The sequence below is a fragment of the Lynx rufus genome, unplaced genomic scaffold (genome assembly GCF_022079265.1).
Source record: "Lynx rufus isolate CCGP_SWC_20201006 ecotype Redwood Valley unplaced genomic scaffold, mLynRuf1.p SCAF_1, whole genome shotgun sequence".
Classification (NCBI taxonomy): domain Eukaryota; kingdom Metazoa; phylum Chordata; class Mammalia; order Carnivora; family Felidae; genus Lynx; species Lynx rufus.
The window spans coordinates 71,806,424-71,822,692 of NW_025814823.1; the positions used below are offsets into that span (position 1 = coordinate 71,806,424).

Sequence of the window (16,269 nt, forward strand, 5' to 3'; positions counted from 1 at the left end):
CAAGGAAGTAGGAGATAAACTAGGGGCATGGATATCCTTGAAGCCAGTGAAAGAATTGTGTTTGGGAAAGAGAATCATTGACTGTTTGTAGTGTTGCTGGGTAAGATGAGGACAAAACCGACTGATAGGTAAAGCAACATGGAAATCATAGGTGATCTTGATGAGAATGATTACAGATGAATAGTGGGGGGGAAACAAATGGAAATGAGTTCAAAGCAGAATGGAAAGTGACAAAGCAGAGACCAGGAAGAGAGACAACATTTTAAGGAGTCTGATTTTAAAGAGAAATGGGAAATGCTTGAGGGAAATGTCTGTAGAATTTTTTTTTTTATTCTTTGCATTTTATTTCTTGAAGGAACTGGATGGTTTGTCCTATACAATTTTCCATGGTCAGAATTTAGCTGATTGCATTCCAGTGGTATGGGTTAACATGTCCTCTCTCCTTTGTTTTCTAGAAATTGATATTTGGATCTAGAGGAACAATCAGATTCAGGTGCCATTATCTTTGGCAAGACTGAGTCATAAATGCTGTGGTGTGCCTCTGGAAGAGGCACATACTGTCTGCTTACTTCTCTGTTGATGCTCAAGCTTCAATCAATAAATGCGTTAAGGTTTACAAAACGATGATATTCCAATGTTGTCATTTCTTTAAATTTATTACCAGGATTAATTCTTTAAAGAGAAGCTCTACCTCACCTACTTCTTGGGTTATCCAGCAGATCAGTTTTCATAGAAAAGGCAAGACAAATGCTGGATCCTTTCCTTTTACTTCCCAGTTCCCAAAGACTTGGTTCCCTATCGTTCTCCAAAAGTGACTCACTTAGGGTGTTATTTTGTTTTTGTTTCCGGTATCTGTTTTGAAGTCATGGGTTTAAACATACTTGGCTTTAATCCATTGCAGTTATAACCTTAGTGATGGTCAGATTTTGCCATCTTTGGGACTTTTCTTCAGGTTGGCTTCTAAGTCCCTTTTGTGTGACTCCCCCCGTCTTTGATAGCCCCCTTGCTTTCTGAAATGACAAGATGTAGCAGCCTCATTTCTGCCTCAAACCAGGGCTAAGCTGTTCTGCCAAGAAGCCTTGATTTCTTGGAGTGGGAAACAGTATTTGTAGGCAACATTTGGGGTGCTAGGGACATTTGTTGCCACTGGGCCTCTTCAGTGTTTCTGGAGAGGACTCAGAAACCATGCCACCACTGCCATCTTCCCAGAGTATAAGGGCCATACTTTTCAATCAGAAAATTTCTCATTCTGAACAGCCATTATGATTGATACTGTTGCTGCCTTACAGTAATTAATTGTGCTGCTTCTGTCCTGGTAAATATGGACTGGATTCTGGATCTCTGCCTTGAGCTTCTGAGGAAGGAAGATTTAGCTACTGCGGGGATGAGTCCTGGGCGGATAGTAATGGCGACACTTGCACTGAGTGTTTTCCTCCCTACTCTTAAAATCTCAGCAGTGCGGAAGTCAGCGTATTATTGGACTGCCTATCCTCACTCTATCACATGCCTTTCCCTAATTTCTTGGCAGCTACACTTCTAACTCTCCCTAGCTAAAATTTCCACTAGACAGTTGAAGATTGAGAGATCTGTAGGTCACTGTTCTCTTTCATAGTATGAAAAAAATTCAGAATTCTTGATGAAGATTGATTTAAATCTTTTCCATTTCTGCGGCACTGACTTGCATGCTGTTGGGATTAAGGAGGAAATGCTAGAAATGGTCCTTGTCCTTAAAGGACCCACCATCTAAATGATGATTTAGCCTGATGTTGTAGAGATATTCCATTCCACATAGTGGGGATATCCAAACCTTGCACAACTGCTTGGGTTGGAATTCTTATTTTCCTAGTGCAATATAGGCATCCCTGTACCTTTGATTTCCTCATAAGTAAAACAAGATGAAGATTTTGAGATCTGTTTGCTTTCCAAATTCTAAGTTTCTGTGAATGAAACAGGCTTAGTTCTACTGTTGGGTTTACCTCTAGCATTGGAGCCCTACTAACCTGGTGATTGCTGCCTGCTGCCTTTTCCTTGTGCTCCCAGCCCACCTTCTTCTCCATTCTGGTGTACCCTCAACCTCACATTAGACCATCAGTCTTTTTTTTTTTTTTAAATTTTTTTTTCAACGTTTATTTATTTTTGGGACAGAGAGAGACAGAGCATGAACGGGGGAGGGGCAGAGAGAGAGGGAGACACAGAATCGGAAACAGGCTCCAGGCTCCGAGCCATCAGCCCAGAGCCTGACGCGGGGCTCGAACTCACGGACCATGAGATCGTGACCTGGCTGAAGTCGGACGCTTAACCGACTGCGCCACCCAGGCGCCCCATAGACCATCAGTCTTTCTAAAACAAACATGTTACTCCTCAGTTTTTAAGTATAAGAACTTCGTAAAGTATGACTCTGTGCAGGATGGGACTTGGCTCCCTAATTTCTTCTTGGTTTCCTTTCTTGCCCCTTCCCTCCATCAACCAAACCTATCTCTGGTCATACTGGACTGTTCACCATGCCTTAAAATCACCGTGCTTCTTCTTAATCTGAAATTTGCATAAACAGTCCCATCTGACCAAAAGTGTTTCATTTATTACCCTTTTGGAGAATGCTTGCTCATTTTTGAGTACCCAACTCTAATGTGTATCTGCAAGTCTTCCTTAACCTTTCTGGGCATTTAGCTAGTCTGGCCTCTTATCCTATAATACTTTGTACATTTTGTACTATGGATTTATCATATTGAATTATAATTTATTTTATTTATTATTTTTTAATGTAATCTCTATCCCCAATGTGGGTCTCAAACTCATGACCCAGAGATCGACTCATGTGCTCTACCAACAGAGCCACCAGACGCCCCTATGATTTCTTTTCAAATTCTCTTCTTTCATTTGGTCTCCCAGAGGATGATTCTTAATTCAACTAGCAGTGCTCAACTCAATATAGTGGATGGATGGATGGATGGATGGATGGGTGGGTGGATGGATGACCAAAGTGCAGGTGCCGGCGTCAGAACCCATGATTCAAGACTCAGTTTTTAATCCCTTAGGACATTGAGGGAAATAAATTACTTTATTTCATTCTGTATTATTTCTCTTTTTGCCTTTATTAAGTTATGTATGTCCATTTGGAAGAATAAGAATAATAAGTGAGCCAAAAAGAAAGGCCAACTAATATCTTCCACCCGGAAATAATAGTTGACTGTTTTATGTGCATTATTTGTGCTAGAATTTTATCTTGAACATACAGAAGCTTTTAACATGATGTATTCTGAACATACCATTTTGATTTTTTTGCACTTAGAAATATACTATAAACATTTTTCATGTCTCAAATTTTTTAATGGCTGCATGGATTATATCATAATTTATTTAACCAGTTTGTTTTATTTATCATTTAGATTGCTTGAAATTTTTAGATTCTGGAAACTGCACTACAGTGTCATTTTTGTAGCTGTGGGTTTTTTTGTGTGGGGTGTGTGTGTGTGTGTGTGTGTGTGTATTTCCTATTCATGACTTTTTCCCTTAGGATAAATTCTTAGAAGTGAAATTAATAGATAAAAATATGGATTTTGAGTTTTCTCTACCTTGAGTGTGCTGGTCAGATAGCTTTTTTTTTTTAATATTTATTTCTGAGAGAGAGAGAGAGAGAGAGAGACAGCACGAGTGGGGAAGGGGCAGAATGATAGGGAAACACAGAATCTAAGGCAGGCTCCAGGCTCTGAGCTGTCAGCACAGACCCTGACATGGGGCTCAGACTTGGGTTCATGACCTGAGCCGAAGTCGGACGCTTAACCGACTGAGCCACCCAAGCACTGTCACATATTGTGTTGAGTCACTGGGGGCAATATTTACAGGTGGTGTAACCAGTTGTCATTGTACACTGAACTACTTTCTTTCTTATTGATCTAACTTCCCTCAATCAAGGACCCAAGGGCTCAGCTTGAATTCTGGAGATTTGCTCTGGGTTCTATGACTTGGGTGATCTTAAAGATTGGAACTTGTAGGGGGTCCCTGGGTGGCTTGGTCAGGTAAGCATCTGACTCCAGCTAGGGTCATGATCTCCTGATCTGTAACTTTGGGCCCCACGTTGGACTCTATGCTGACAGCTCAGAGCCTGGAGCCTGCTTCAGATTCTGTGTCTCCCTCTCTGCCCCTCCCCTGCTCATGCTCTGTCTCTCTCTTTCTGTCTCAAAAATAAATAAACATTAAAAATATTTTTAAAAAAAGATTGGAATTGGTAAACCTGCACTTGTTAAAAAGGAATACTATTAGGATATGTCTGTAATAGTTCACGGCATGGAGTTGATTGATGGCCACTACTCCCTCGAGGGCCACATCTGGGAACTTTAAAAAAAATGTATAGCTACGTAGTTAGAATTGCTTTATTTTTTTGTGTGGTCTTTGAAGCCACTGGGCCCTCTCTGAGTAGCACAGGGAAGAAAGAATTTTAGGAATAACACAGCAGTTTTATGGGTGAGAATTACCTGAAAAAAAAAGGTATAATTTACTTTTCGTGACCTATTTAGTCATCATTTCTACCAAACTAAAATTCAAACAAGATATGCATAAATAAATCATACTGTATTCATTTTGAACTTATTTTATTTACAAATAAATGCATAGCACAGAGGTGCTTTTTGACTACTCTCTGGCCATAGAAGAATTGTGTTGTCCCTCTTGTCATTTTAAACAAATGCTAACTTACTTTTTATAGCAAGTTTATTGAGATAGAATTCACATACCACACGGTTCACCTAGAGTGCACAAGTCAGTGTTTTTTATTTTCATCACAGAGTTGTGCAGTAGTCACCACAGGCAATTGTGGGACATTTCCACCAATGTGGAAAGAAACCCCATACTAATTAGCGGTCATTTCTTATTTCCTCCTAGCCCTCCTCCCTCCCTCTTTCCTTCTCTCCTTCCTTCCTTCCCTCTCTCCCTCCCACCCTCCCTCTCTCCTTCTTTCCTTCTTTCTTGCTTTCTTTCTTTCTTTCTTTCTTTCCTGGAATTTGATCTGTGCCTTATTCCTAATTTTTTTTTTTAAAGTTTGGTAAAAGCATGACCACTTCCAGAATTAGCGTTGCATAAAAATACTTAGACCAATCGATAAGTAAATTGTCATTTGACTAGAAACATAAGTTCTTTATGAAACCCCTTAACATATATTTACTTTTGTATATAGACTGTTATCCAAGAAAAAATGGTAAGTTAAGAGTTCAGATTTATTAGATAAGACTTGACTTGTGGGCTTTGGAAAGATGTGGAAACTCTTACTGAAGAATTTTTTTCTTACTTTATTTCCCTAAACTTTTCTTCCTGGCTTTAACGTGGGCTTACTTCTTGAGTCTCAGTCTGTCAAAATGTCCCACATAAAGCATTGCAAAGAATAATTTGTTAGGTACAAATTTCACTTCTTGAACTTGTGACAGATGATTCTTCCAAAGATGTCTGTCTGTCTGGCTCTCTTTTTTAATGTTTTATTTTTGAGAGAGGGAGAGAGAGTGCAGGTGGGGGAAGGGCAGAGAGAGGGGGACAGAGGATATGAAGCGGGTTCTGTGCTAACAGCAGAAAGCCCGACATGGGCTCAAACCCATGAACTGTGAGATCATGACCTGAGCTGAAACTGGACGTTTAAACAACTGAGCCACCCAGGTGCCCATCGAAGATGTCTCTTGTCCAAGCATGAGGTCTAGTTTTTTCTGGAGCAGTCTGAAGAAGCCTTAGGGACATCTTCTCTTTCCTGGACAACTTTAATGCATCCGTGGAATCTGCCACCCTTTCTAACTCTTCCAGACTTGGCCTTGGCAATCTCTGCCATTTGGCATTCTGCTCTAAAGTTATAAGCATGTCTCTTTTTTCAGTAGGACAACCAGAGTTTATGCATGTCTTCATTACTTTCATTCCTAATTGTTGACAGGTCCGTGAAGCCCCAAGTTTCACTTTTTTCCCCCTAATTTCTTGGGTCATCAAAAAATTCTTTGAGTCCTTTCCTTGACCAGTGGTGTAATTTACCCCAAAGAAAAGATGTGATATTTGATGTATTCTTAGGCAACCTGTCGTAACCGAGGAAGTTGTGATGACCGGAAAGTCTCCGGGGTAGCTGCGGATCTTCTGCAAAGAACAGGCAAACTGCTCATCTGCTTCCTGTCTCTGTGGATTTGGTCGTTCTGGACATTCCATGTTAAATGGAATCGTAGAACATGTGGTCCTTTGTGACTGATTTCTGTTGTAGCATGTATCAGTACTGCATTCCTTTCTATTGCCGAATAATATTCCATTGTATGAAAATACCATGTTTTGTTTATCTGTGTACTGGTTGATGGACGTTGGGTTATTTGGCTATTCAGAACAATGCTGCTACAAACATTCATGTACACATTTTTGTGTGGATGCGAATTCATTTTATACTTCTTTTTTTCCAGTGTCTTTCTCGAGAAGCAGGTGGAAACATGAGCATTCAGTTTCTTGGCACAGTGGTAAGTATGAAAGAATTATTACTTTGTATAATCATTTAATTTACAGAGAAACAAAAGCGTTCAAATAGCTTTAGCCCATGTATTTGAACTTGCCTTCATCATGGTTTTATTTTACTATTAAATGAGGTATCTTTGTATAAGAAAATGCATTCTTTAATGTGTTCGTCACGTTTCCGTGATAGAATAGTTTTAGCTATTTCTTTTTAGAGAGAAAAAGATGTTTTTTTTTATTATTATTTGAACTTTGTTGAGTATTTCAAGTGCTTTTTTTCTACTGAATATTTTCTCTCTGTTTTTATTATAAAAATAAGAACATATTATTTAAGATGCTTTTGAAAATAGTGACCATGGCTTTTTTCTCTTTAGTTTTCCTTCTAGCTTTCTCTATCAGGTCCTTTCAAGTACACATTTCTAAGGGAACTGAGACATAATTTTGGATCTTGATTTTTTTCACTTAAGATCCTATTAATCATTTTCCATATTGCTAGAAAATATCAGCATCATTTTACTGGAGCTGTGTTTAACATTCTGATGAGTAGATGTGACATATTTTCTTATCCATGAATCCCAATTGTTAGGTATTTAAGTTACTCCTCGTTTTTGCCATTATGAATGGTGTTCTAATGAACAACTTAATGGGTTTTGCTTTTTTGACATTTTGAATTATTTTCAAGCATGTTCAGAAATGTATGAAATATATCTCATTCTAAATAAAATCATGGTGCGCCCGTGTGGCTCAGTTGGAAAAGCATCTGACTTTGGCTCAGGTCATGATCTCACGGTTTGTGAGTTTGAGCTCCACATTGGGCTCTGTGTTGTCCGTGCAGAGCTTGCTTTGGATTCTCTCTTCCTCTCTGTCTCTCTCTGCCCCTCTCCCACTCATACTCTACCTCTGTCTCAAAAATAAATAAGCATTAAAAAAATTTTAAGTGAATAGAATCAAAACCATGAATAATTTTATGGCTTAGTACACATTATCAGTTACCTCATATCTCTTTAGAATGCCCTTCGTCATGTGTCAGCATACCACTTTGCACTCTCACTAGTAGTAGTTATGATTTTTAAAAGCATTGAACTTTATCTATGGAAAGCAATTTACAGTTACTATTTTTACTTTTGTAAAAGTAACGAGCATAATAATCATATCATTAGTAGTATTAGTTATAATTTTCAAAATAATTTAACTGTTAAAAAAGGTAACTTACTTATTTTAATTAGCCTTTCTGTTTACTCCTTATGTATTCGAATGTTTCTCCATGTATTCATTTGCTAGGTATCATTTATAATCTGTAAAATGTCTGTTCATAGTTTTGGGTACCTTGTTCAGGTTGTAAATTCACATTGGATAGTTCTGTTTGCTCTGTGAGTTTATTGAGAATATCAGAGGAGAGGCCTGTGGCGTGGATCAAAGGATAAGTGTTTTTGTAGTCATGGAGATAGGAAGGACATTACTAATAATGTGCATTTATAGTTTACATATAGAGACACAGTAAAGTTTACGTATCAAAGCATATGTAGTAGTATATGCATAGGCACTTGACTTATGTTACATAAATTTTAAGTGTAGCACCTGCGATTTATAGTTATTTTTTCTGATAAGTTATTTCATGCTTTTTTTTAATTTAAAAATTTAAATATTATTTCAATGCATGTCCTAAGAAATTGTATTAGGGTTCTCCAAAGAAACAGAACCAGGAGTGTGTGTGTGTGTGTGTGTGTGTGTAGAGAGAGGAAGAGGGGTCAAGTCCAAAACCTTTACAGTAGGCCAGGAAATGGTTGGAGTTCAAGTACAAAGACCATGTGCTTGCAGGATTCCTTCTTGCTTGGGAGGCCAGTCCTTTTTCTTCAGTTGATTGAATGTTACCCAGCCAGATTATGAGGTGTAATCTGCTTTACTCAAGATCTACTGATTTAAATGTTAATCTAAAAATAACTTCATAGAAACATCTAGAATAATGTTTAGCCAAAAATCTGGATACTGTGGCCTAGCCAAGCTGACACATAAAATTCACTATCACAGAAGTATACATCCCATCTCCTAGTGTATTTTCATTATTAACAGTAGATATGCAGGCATACCTTAAGGCTGTTGTGGGTTTGGTTCCATACTACAGCAAGAACGCTTATGTCACAATACAGCGAGTCAAATGAATTTTTTGGTTTCCCAGTATATATAAAAATTATGTTTACACTATAGAATAGTCTCTTAAGTGTGCAAAGCATTATATTTAAAAAAAATGCACAGGGGCGCCTGGGTGGCTCAGTTGGTTAAGCTTCCAACTTTGGCTCAGGTCATAATCTCACGGTTTGTGGGTTCAAGCTCCACGTCAGGCTCTGTGCTGACAGCTTGGAGCCTGGAACCTGCTTTGGATTCTGTGTTTCCCTCTCTCTGTGTGTATTCCCCACCCATGCTCTGTCTCTCTCTTAAAAAGAAATAAACATTAAAAAAATTTTTTTTAATAATAATTAAAACACAATGCACGTAACTTAATTTTCAAACACTGTATTCCTAGGGGTTCCTGGCTGGCTCAGACAGAAGAACTCAGACATGTGACTCTTGATGTCAGGGTTGTAAGTTTGAGCCCCATGCTGGGTGTAGAGATTACTAAAAATAAATAAATAAACTATTTAAAAATAAATAAAAATACTGTATTGCTATAAAATGCTAATCATCATCTGAGCTTTCAGTGAGTTGTAATCACTCACCGATCACAGGTTACAACAATACAGTAATAATGAAATACAGTCATAATGAAAAAGTTGAAATATTGTAAGACTTACCAAAATGTGACATGGAGACAGGAAGTGAGCAAGTGCTGTTGGAAGAATGGCACTGATAGACTCACTTGATGCGGGGTTGCTACAAACCTTCAGTTTGTAAAAAAAAGAAACAGTATCTGCAGCATGCAGTAAACCAAAGCACAATAGAATGAAATACGCCAATATTCTTCCAGAAATAGAATTACACGTCTTCTCATGCAACAATAACTCATGGGCATCTTTCCTAGAATGTATTCTGTGGAGGTCTTTCTGTACCTCAATGTTCATGCTGGAAAGGGCACTTTTTCTGTTGCTGCTACTGGATAACTCTCCTTGCATTCTAATTGATTTCTCAGCGCTCACACATGGAACACTGAGCTGTCAACAGGCAAGACCCACAAACAAAACCAAAACATTTCTCTTGCAATTTTTTCCTATCTCGAAAATGGCTACATGAGCTGTCCCAATCCTGACCAAACCTTTCATCATCTCCTGTCTGAATTACTGCAGTCACCGGTCTTCCCACCTCTGCCTCTGGTCCTTAGGCTGTTTTTAATTTAACCATTAATGTGAGGCGTGTGTGTGTGTGTGTGTGTGTGTGTGTGTGTTTTAGTTTATTTATTTATTTTGAGAGAGAGGGAGTGCGCACATGAGCTGGGGAGAGAGAGGCAGAGGGAGAAAGAGAGAATCCAAGCAGGCTCCACGCTGTCAGCCCAGAGCCTGATGCAGGACTGGATCCCACGGACCGTGAGGTCATGACCTGAGCCGAAACCAAGAGTGGGACACTTATCCAGTGGAGCCACCCAGGTGCCCCATTAATGTGATCTTTTGAAATATAAATCCAGTTAGTTGGTCTTGTCACTCTTCTTCAAACATGTTGGGCACACACCTCAGGGTCTCAGCTGCCTTTCCTCTGCCAGGACTGTCTGCCCCCACATACCTGCACAGGAGATTCCCTCACTTTCTTCGGGTCTTTTTACACAGCAGCCACCACCTCAGGGATGGCTTCCGGGTCACACTGTATAAAATTTTGACCACCTTTCCTCCACTTTGTTCTTTTTCTCTAGCAGTTATCACTATTTGACGTACTTTAATGTTTTACTTTTAAACACTGCTTGTGATAAGCCCCATGAGCAAAGGGCTCTGGTCTGTTCTGCTCCCCACTCTCCACCCAGCACTCAGAACAGCACCCTAGTGAACAGTGGGCACCCAGTAAATACTTGTCGAGCGAATTCATGAGATTGACAGGCATGAGACCTAAGGATTAGGCTTAAGAAAGAAATGGGAAGAAAGCAAATACAGAAACAAATGGAGAAATGGAAAAGTGTAGGGGACTTTGGGACCTTAGAGTGAATCCCCCTTCCTCAGATCAGGAACTTGCATCAGAAAAGACAGCTTGTTTTGCCCAAGGTTTCACAGCCAGTTGGTACGTAGAGCAGGCAAGCATGCTCGGGTTTTCCGCTGTGCCCAGTGCTCTTCCCATCAGCAAATGCCCTTTACCTCATTTAGTTTCATCCACTCCAGGCACCTAAAACATACGCACGTGCCCCTAAACAGCCACAACCTCCCCAAACATCTGTCCGCGTTGTTTATACAGCTTGTATGGAGAAGGAACGTCAATTTCTAGTGTAGTTTCTAAGCACTCTAAAATTCTGCATCGCCTGGGTTGGGATGGCCAGTGTAGTTTGTTTACAATGCATTTTTCTATTAGCAATAATAGACCAGGATGGAAGAGGGAAAGAAAGGGTTTAGAGATAGTGGGACTAATAGGACAGATACAGAGTACTTTCCAGGTGATTTCTAGCTAGGTTGTGCTGCTTCAGTCCTAATTTTCTAAAGCAGAAGCAGGTTCCAAAGCTTGCACTCCAGGAGCAAGAACATTAGCAGGTCACATGGTAAAGGGAGGACTTTCCCAATACACATTTGTCTTTGTTTTGCCTTTGTGAGAATACCTGTGGAATTTTCCATAGAAGTTGGCTTTTGAATGTTGATAAACATGACCTTCAGAGTTTAATTTTATGAGTTTTTTAGAAAGAGCTTAATTTTATTTATTTTTTAATGTTTATTTTTGACAGAGAAAGGAGGAGGAAGGGGAGAGAGAGAGAGAAGAGAAGAGACGGGGAGAGAGGGAGAGACAGAAATTATGAGCAGGGGATAAGGGCAGAGAGAGAGGGAGTCTGAAGGTCCAAAGTGGGCTCTCCACCGAGAGCAGAGAGCCTGATGTGGGGCTTGAACTCACTAATGGTGAAATCACGACCTGAGCGCAAGTCAGATGCTTCACTGACTGAGCCAGGAGGCACCCAAGTAAGAGTTTAATTTTAGACTAAGAAGTACTTTGTTGCAATGATAAACTTCAAAAATGTTACTGTTTCAACTCAGGGAAGGTACAGACTTCAAAATAATTAATTTCATTCCTTTTTTTTTATATACACTTTGAATTTTAAAAAATACCATTTTGTTATTTTCATGTCCAGCAAGATAAATCTCATTAAAATTAGATTTTGTTAGATATATAAATATTAAATATTATATAAACTATTATATATTTCAAATATTTGTAAGTATGTGTAAAAGGACATTTGTAAAATATTTGTTGGGGTATCTGGGTGGCTCAGTCAGTTAAGCGTGTGACTTCTGCTCAGGTCATGATCTCATGGTTAGTGAGTTCAAGCCCCGCATCAGGCTTTCTGCTGTCAGTACAGAGCCCGCTTTCAGTCCTCTGTCCCCTTCTCTCTCTGCCCCTCCCCTGCTCGCTCGCGCTCTCTCTCTCTCTCTCTCAAAAATAAATATTATAAAAAATATTTATAAGCTACAAAGCGTAAAGATAAAACAAATGTACACCCACCAGAGTTTTTCTGAAAACAACAAAAAAATTTTCATTATCTTGGAAGTTCACTGTGGGCTCCTTCTCAATCCTACTAGATACCCTTTCTCCCCCTTTACAGAGAACTTTTTGATTTTTATCACTCTTTTTTTTTAAAGTTTTCCACATATATGCACGCCTAAATATCATACAGCTTAGTTTTGCATGCTTTTAAGCTCAAAATGCATGGGATTATATTCTATAATCATCTATGGCATGGTTATTTGGTTCTGTGCTGTTTGTGAGGCCCACCTCGACTGTTGATGGACCCCCGGGTGGTCTCCAGTGTTTTTGCTGTAACTCAGTGCTGCTGTAAGCATTTATGTCCATGAGTGCACGTATCCTGCTTTGCACGTATGCAAAAGCTTTGTTAGGGTTGATGTGCATGGAGTATGCAGTGAATGAATTCACTCTGTTCCACGTATTCACTAGTACTTGATATTATCGGACTTCTTAATTTCTGCCAGTGTCTGTAGTGTCTTCATTGTGGTTTTAATTAACATCCTGATTATTAATGCAGTAGGACATATTTTTCTGGATATATTGCTCCTTTATGTTTATTGACCATTAAGTCTATTCCTCTGTAAAGTACCGCTTAAACCTTCTGCCCATCTTTCTGTGGAGTGAGACTGTATAAGTGCATGAATTTAGTCTATTTATGTCATTTGCATTTTCAGTAATAAGGCAGAAGGATTGGGTTGGACCACATGACTAGTTCTGACTATGAGCTATGAATGGAAGTGACTGTCAAGAACAATGGAGGGTCTGAGGTTTTACCCTATTTGAAGATTAACCCATTATAGTCATGTATGCTGGTGGAAGAGGCGAGACTCCAGGGTCTGAGATGGATGGTTTATTACAACAATAACAATAGCTAGAATATCATTATTTTTGCACCATTTCCTTGAGCTCCAGTTCCCACAGGGCAGTGTGATGAGGGCAGGGGGCCACCTGCTTGCACAGTGGGTTGTGTGTTACAGCAGAGGAGCCTGAGTTTAGTTCAGAGAACCCCAAGTGTCTGTATGGGCAGGGAGCATGCCTTCCTTTGTTCTGAGGGAGACATTGCTATGCAAACAGCCTTGAAAAATAGTCCAGAACAAAAGACAGTCAGTGCCGTGCTCACAAGAAGTGGAGAAGCACGAGAGACCCATGGAGAATAGTCTCCTCACAGAGAGGTCCTCACTTCTGGTCAGGGAGTGACAAGAGCAAGTGTGAGCTTTCTGGGTTCTACCATGTCCACCAAGCTGTATGCTTGGTTGTTGAGTCCTAGCAGCACGCGTCCCTGAGGAAGATGGGAGCTGGGCACTGTCCCCTCAGCCTTCCACGGACTAAGATTTCCGTTATTCCTAAAGCCTAACCTAGCTTATCCTGACACACAGCCTTGGAACTTAAAGGACTCTCTTCTTGTTCATAGAGCCCCACTCCCACTTACATAGATTCAGATTCATATAAAAGGTAGAGATTGGAGATACGGTGGATTTAGTCCACTTTGAAGCCTTTGGCTCTTCAACTTTAAAGCTAAGAGTAAGGTCTCTCCTTTCTGTTACTGCTTGAACTTGATTTAAAAATTGTTAAGTAGTAGTATTTTTATGTAATGAAAGGCAAACTCTTCTGAATTAGTGAAGGGCGTTGAGAGATGAAATTTGTGCCTCTATGATTCAGAGACGCAGCCTCTTTGACTTGAATGTACATACAAATTCAGACCATCCACATTTTAACCTTTGGTATCTATTAGTTTCATTAACCATCCCCAAAAAGTAGGATATAAGACAGTTGTTAGTTTCATAAGTTTGCGTGCAACAGGTTGCCACAAACGGGGTGGCTTAAAACAACAGAAATGTGTTCTCTAAGAGTTTGGGAGATGAGAAATGTGAAATCAAGGTGTAGGCAGGGCTGGCTCCTTCCGGAGGCTCTCCCAGGGAATCAGGTTCATGGCTCGTGCGCAGCTTCTGGTAGTTGGGAAGCACTTGCTGTTTGGTGGCTTAGACCTGCATTGTTCCGGTCCCTGCTTCTGTCCTCACATGGCTCCCTACCTCGGGTCTGTGTATATTCGGTCACAGACATCTGACGGCACCAGTCATTGGATTTAGGACCCACCCTTACAGTAAGACCTCTTCTGAACTAATTACATTTGCAAAGACCCCCCTTACCACTGAGGTCACATTCTGAAATATCAGTTGGATGTGCCGTTTTGGATAGCAGTGTTCAACCCAGTATACACTCCATATAGACAGGCACGAAAGCGTATTTGATGTGTATGAAAAGTTGAAAACTAATTCAGGCAATGTGCCTAAAAATATATTTTATAAACAGAGCATTGTTCCTTAGGTCTAGATCTTACTAATAACTGACTTGAGTACTGCCATTTATTTTCCTGAGTATTTTCTTACCTATTATCATCACCTATATCTCACATTTAAACATGTGGGACGCTGATGAAGAGTATGCCTGATTTTCAGAAGACAACATGAGCACAGGCAGGTTAAATGACTATTCATTGCTAATAACTGGTAGAAACAGGACACAAAACCAGGTGTCTCTAACTTTTAAGTTAAGCTGTTCACTATCAGAGTTCCTTAAAAACAAATTGCTTCACGGGACGTCTGGATGGCTCAGTCAGTTAAGCGTCCGACCTTTGATTTAGGCTCAGGTCATGATCTCACAGTTCATGGGGTTGAGCCTCGCATCAGGCTTCACACTGAGTGTGATCCTGCTTGAGATTCTCTCTCCCTCTCTCCCTGTCTCCCTCTCCCTCTCTCTCCCTCTCCCTCTCTCTCCCTCTCTCCCTCCCTCCCTCTCTTTCCTTCCCTCTCTCTCTCTGCCCCTCCCCCCTGCACTTGCTCTCTCTCAATAAACTTTAAAAAAAATTAAAAAAAAAAAAAGCAAATTACTCAACTGTATAATCCAGTTATGGCCATAACTGCTAAGTACAACTGTGACAAAATACCTTAGACTGGGTGGTTTAAACAACACACATTTATTTTTCACAGTTCTGGAGGTTGGGAAGTTCAACATCAAGATGCTAGCAGATTCATTTCCTGGTGAGGGCCCTCTTCCTGACTTACAGGTGTCTGCCTTATTAGCTGTATTCTCACATGGCAGAGAGAGTGTTCTGGGCTTTCTTCTCTTTTATTTCACTTTTATTTTTTTAAAGTTTTTATTTTCATTCCAGTTAATTAATATACAGTGTTATATTCATTTCAGGTGTACAATACAGTGACTCATCTTTTTTCCCTTTTATAAGGGACTAATCCCATCATGAGGGCCTCACTCTCCTGATATCATCCAATCCTGACTGCCTCCCAGATGCCCCCACATCCAAGTAACATTATATTGGGGGTTGTTAGGGCTTCAACGTATGGATTTGGGGTGGGACACAAATATATAATCCATAACATACACTTACTTGGTAAGCTACGTATCCTCGAATTTTTCCAAGATATATATGCCTATTTCAAATTGTAATCTGTCTGAGTTTTGTTTGTTTTGTTTGCATGTCTTTGGTGAAGCTGTGAGTTTGTATATACCAGACAGTATCAGCACACGAAGAAACAGAAGACGTCCAATGTTTCACTTAACCAGAATTCCTTACTTGACTGCTTTACAATAAGGATGAATATTTTGATACTGTTCTTAGGAATGCACAAATTACCATTTTATTCCACAGTTTTGTATTGTAATCATTGTTTACGTTTAATTTTTAAAGTGCTATTATTTTTTAAGTACTATAATAGGATGTCAAACGTATCTCACCAAGACTAATTTTTTTTTCTTGTGAAAATAATGCACATTGTCCAAAAGCGAAAACAAGCTCAGGGTACAATGAGCAGCTTCTTCAGGGTACAGTGTGCTACTGGCACTTACCCAAGGACTCTTCAGGAACTATCAGATTGTATGTCTTTGAAGCTTAGCCAGACATCTTAATGAAACCAAATCATGGTGAAGTTCTTAAAGCTAATTTAAATCTCAAATTGTGCATTTAAATTAAGTTTTTATTGATAATAAATATACTTTATTTCTTATTAGCCTTGAAAGCTTGAGTGATAACATCAGTAGAATAAACATGTTTTACAAAGATTTACCATTAAGAAGGCTATTAATATGACCCTTGATACACTAGCACAATTAGATTTCAAAGTAAGCGTTTACGAAGTAACAGCGATTAATGACAACCATCGAAAA

The 16,269-nt window shown here is 39.5% G+C and overlaps 1 protein-coding gene and 1 pseudogene across 4 annotated transcripts in view; one reads left to right on the forward strand and one right to left on the reverse strand.

The window, feature by feature from the left end:
* Window positions 1-16,269, forward strand: part of PCCA (propionyl-CoA carboxylase subunit alpha) — a 414,072-nt gene that overhangs the window by 335,190 nt on the left and 62,613 nt on the right. For all 4 annotated transcript variants that reach the window (XM_047081502.1, XM_047081516.1, XM_047081510.1 and 1 more), the window contains one exon: window positions 6,411-6,464. In XM_047081502.1, the coding sequence (XP_046937458.1) occupies window positions 6,411-6,464 (54 nt within the window). The remainder of the gene's footprint in view (window positions 1-6,410; window positions 6,465-16,269) is intronic.
* LOC124513503 (39S ribosomal protein L47, mitochondrial-like) lies at window positions 5,214-5,835 on the reverse strand (annotated as a pseudogene).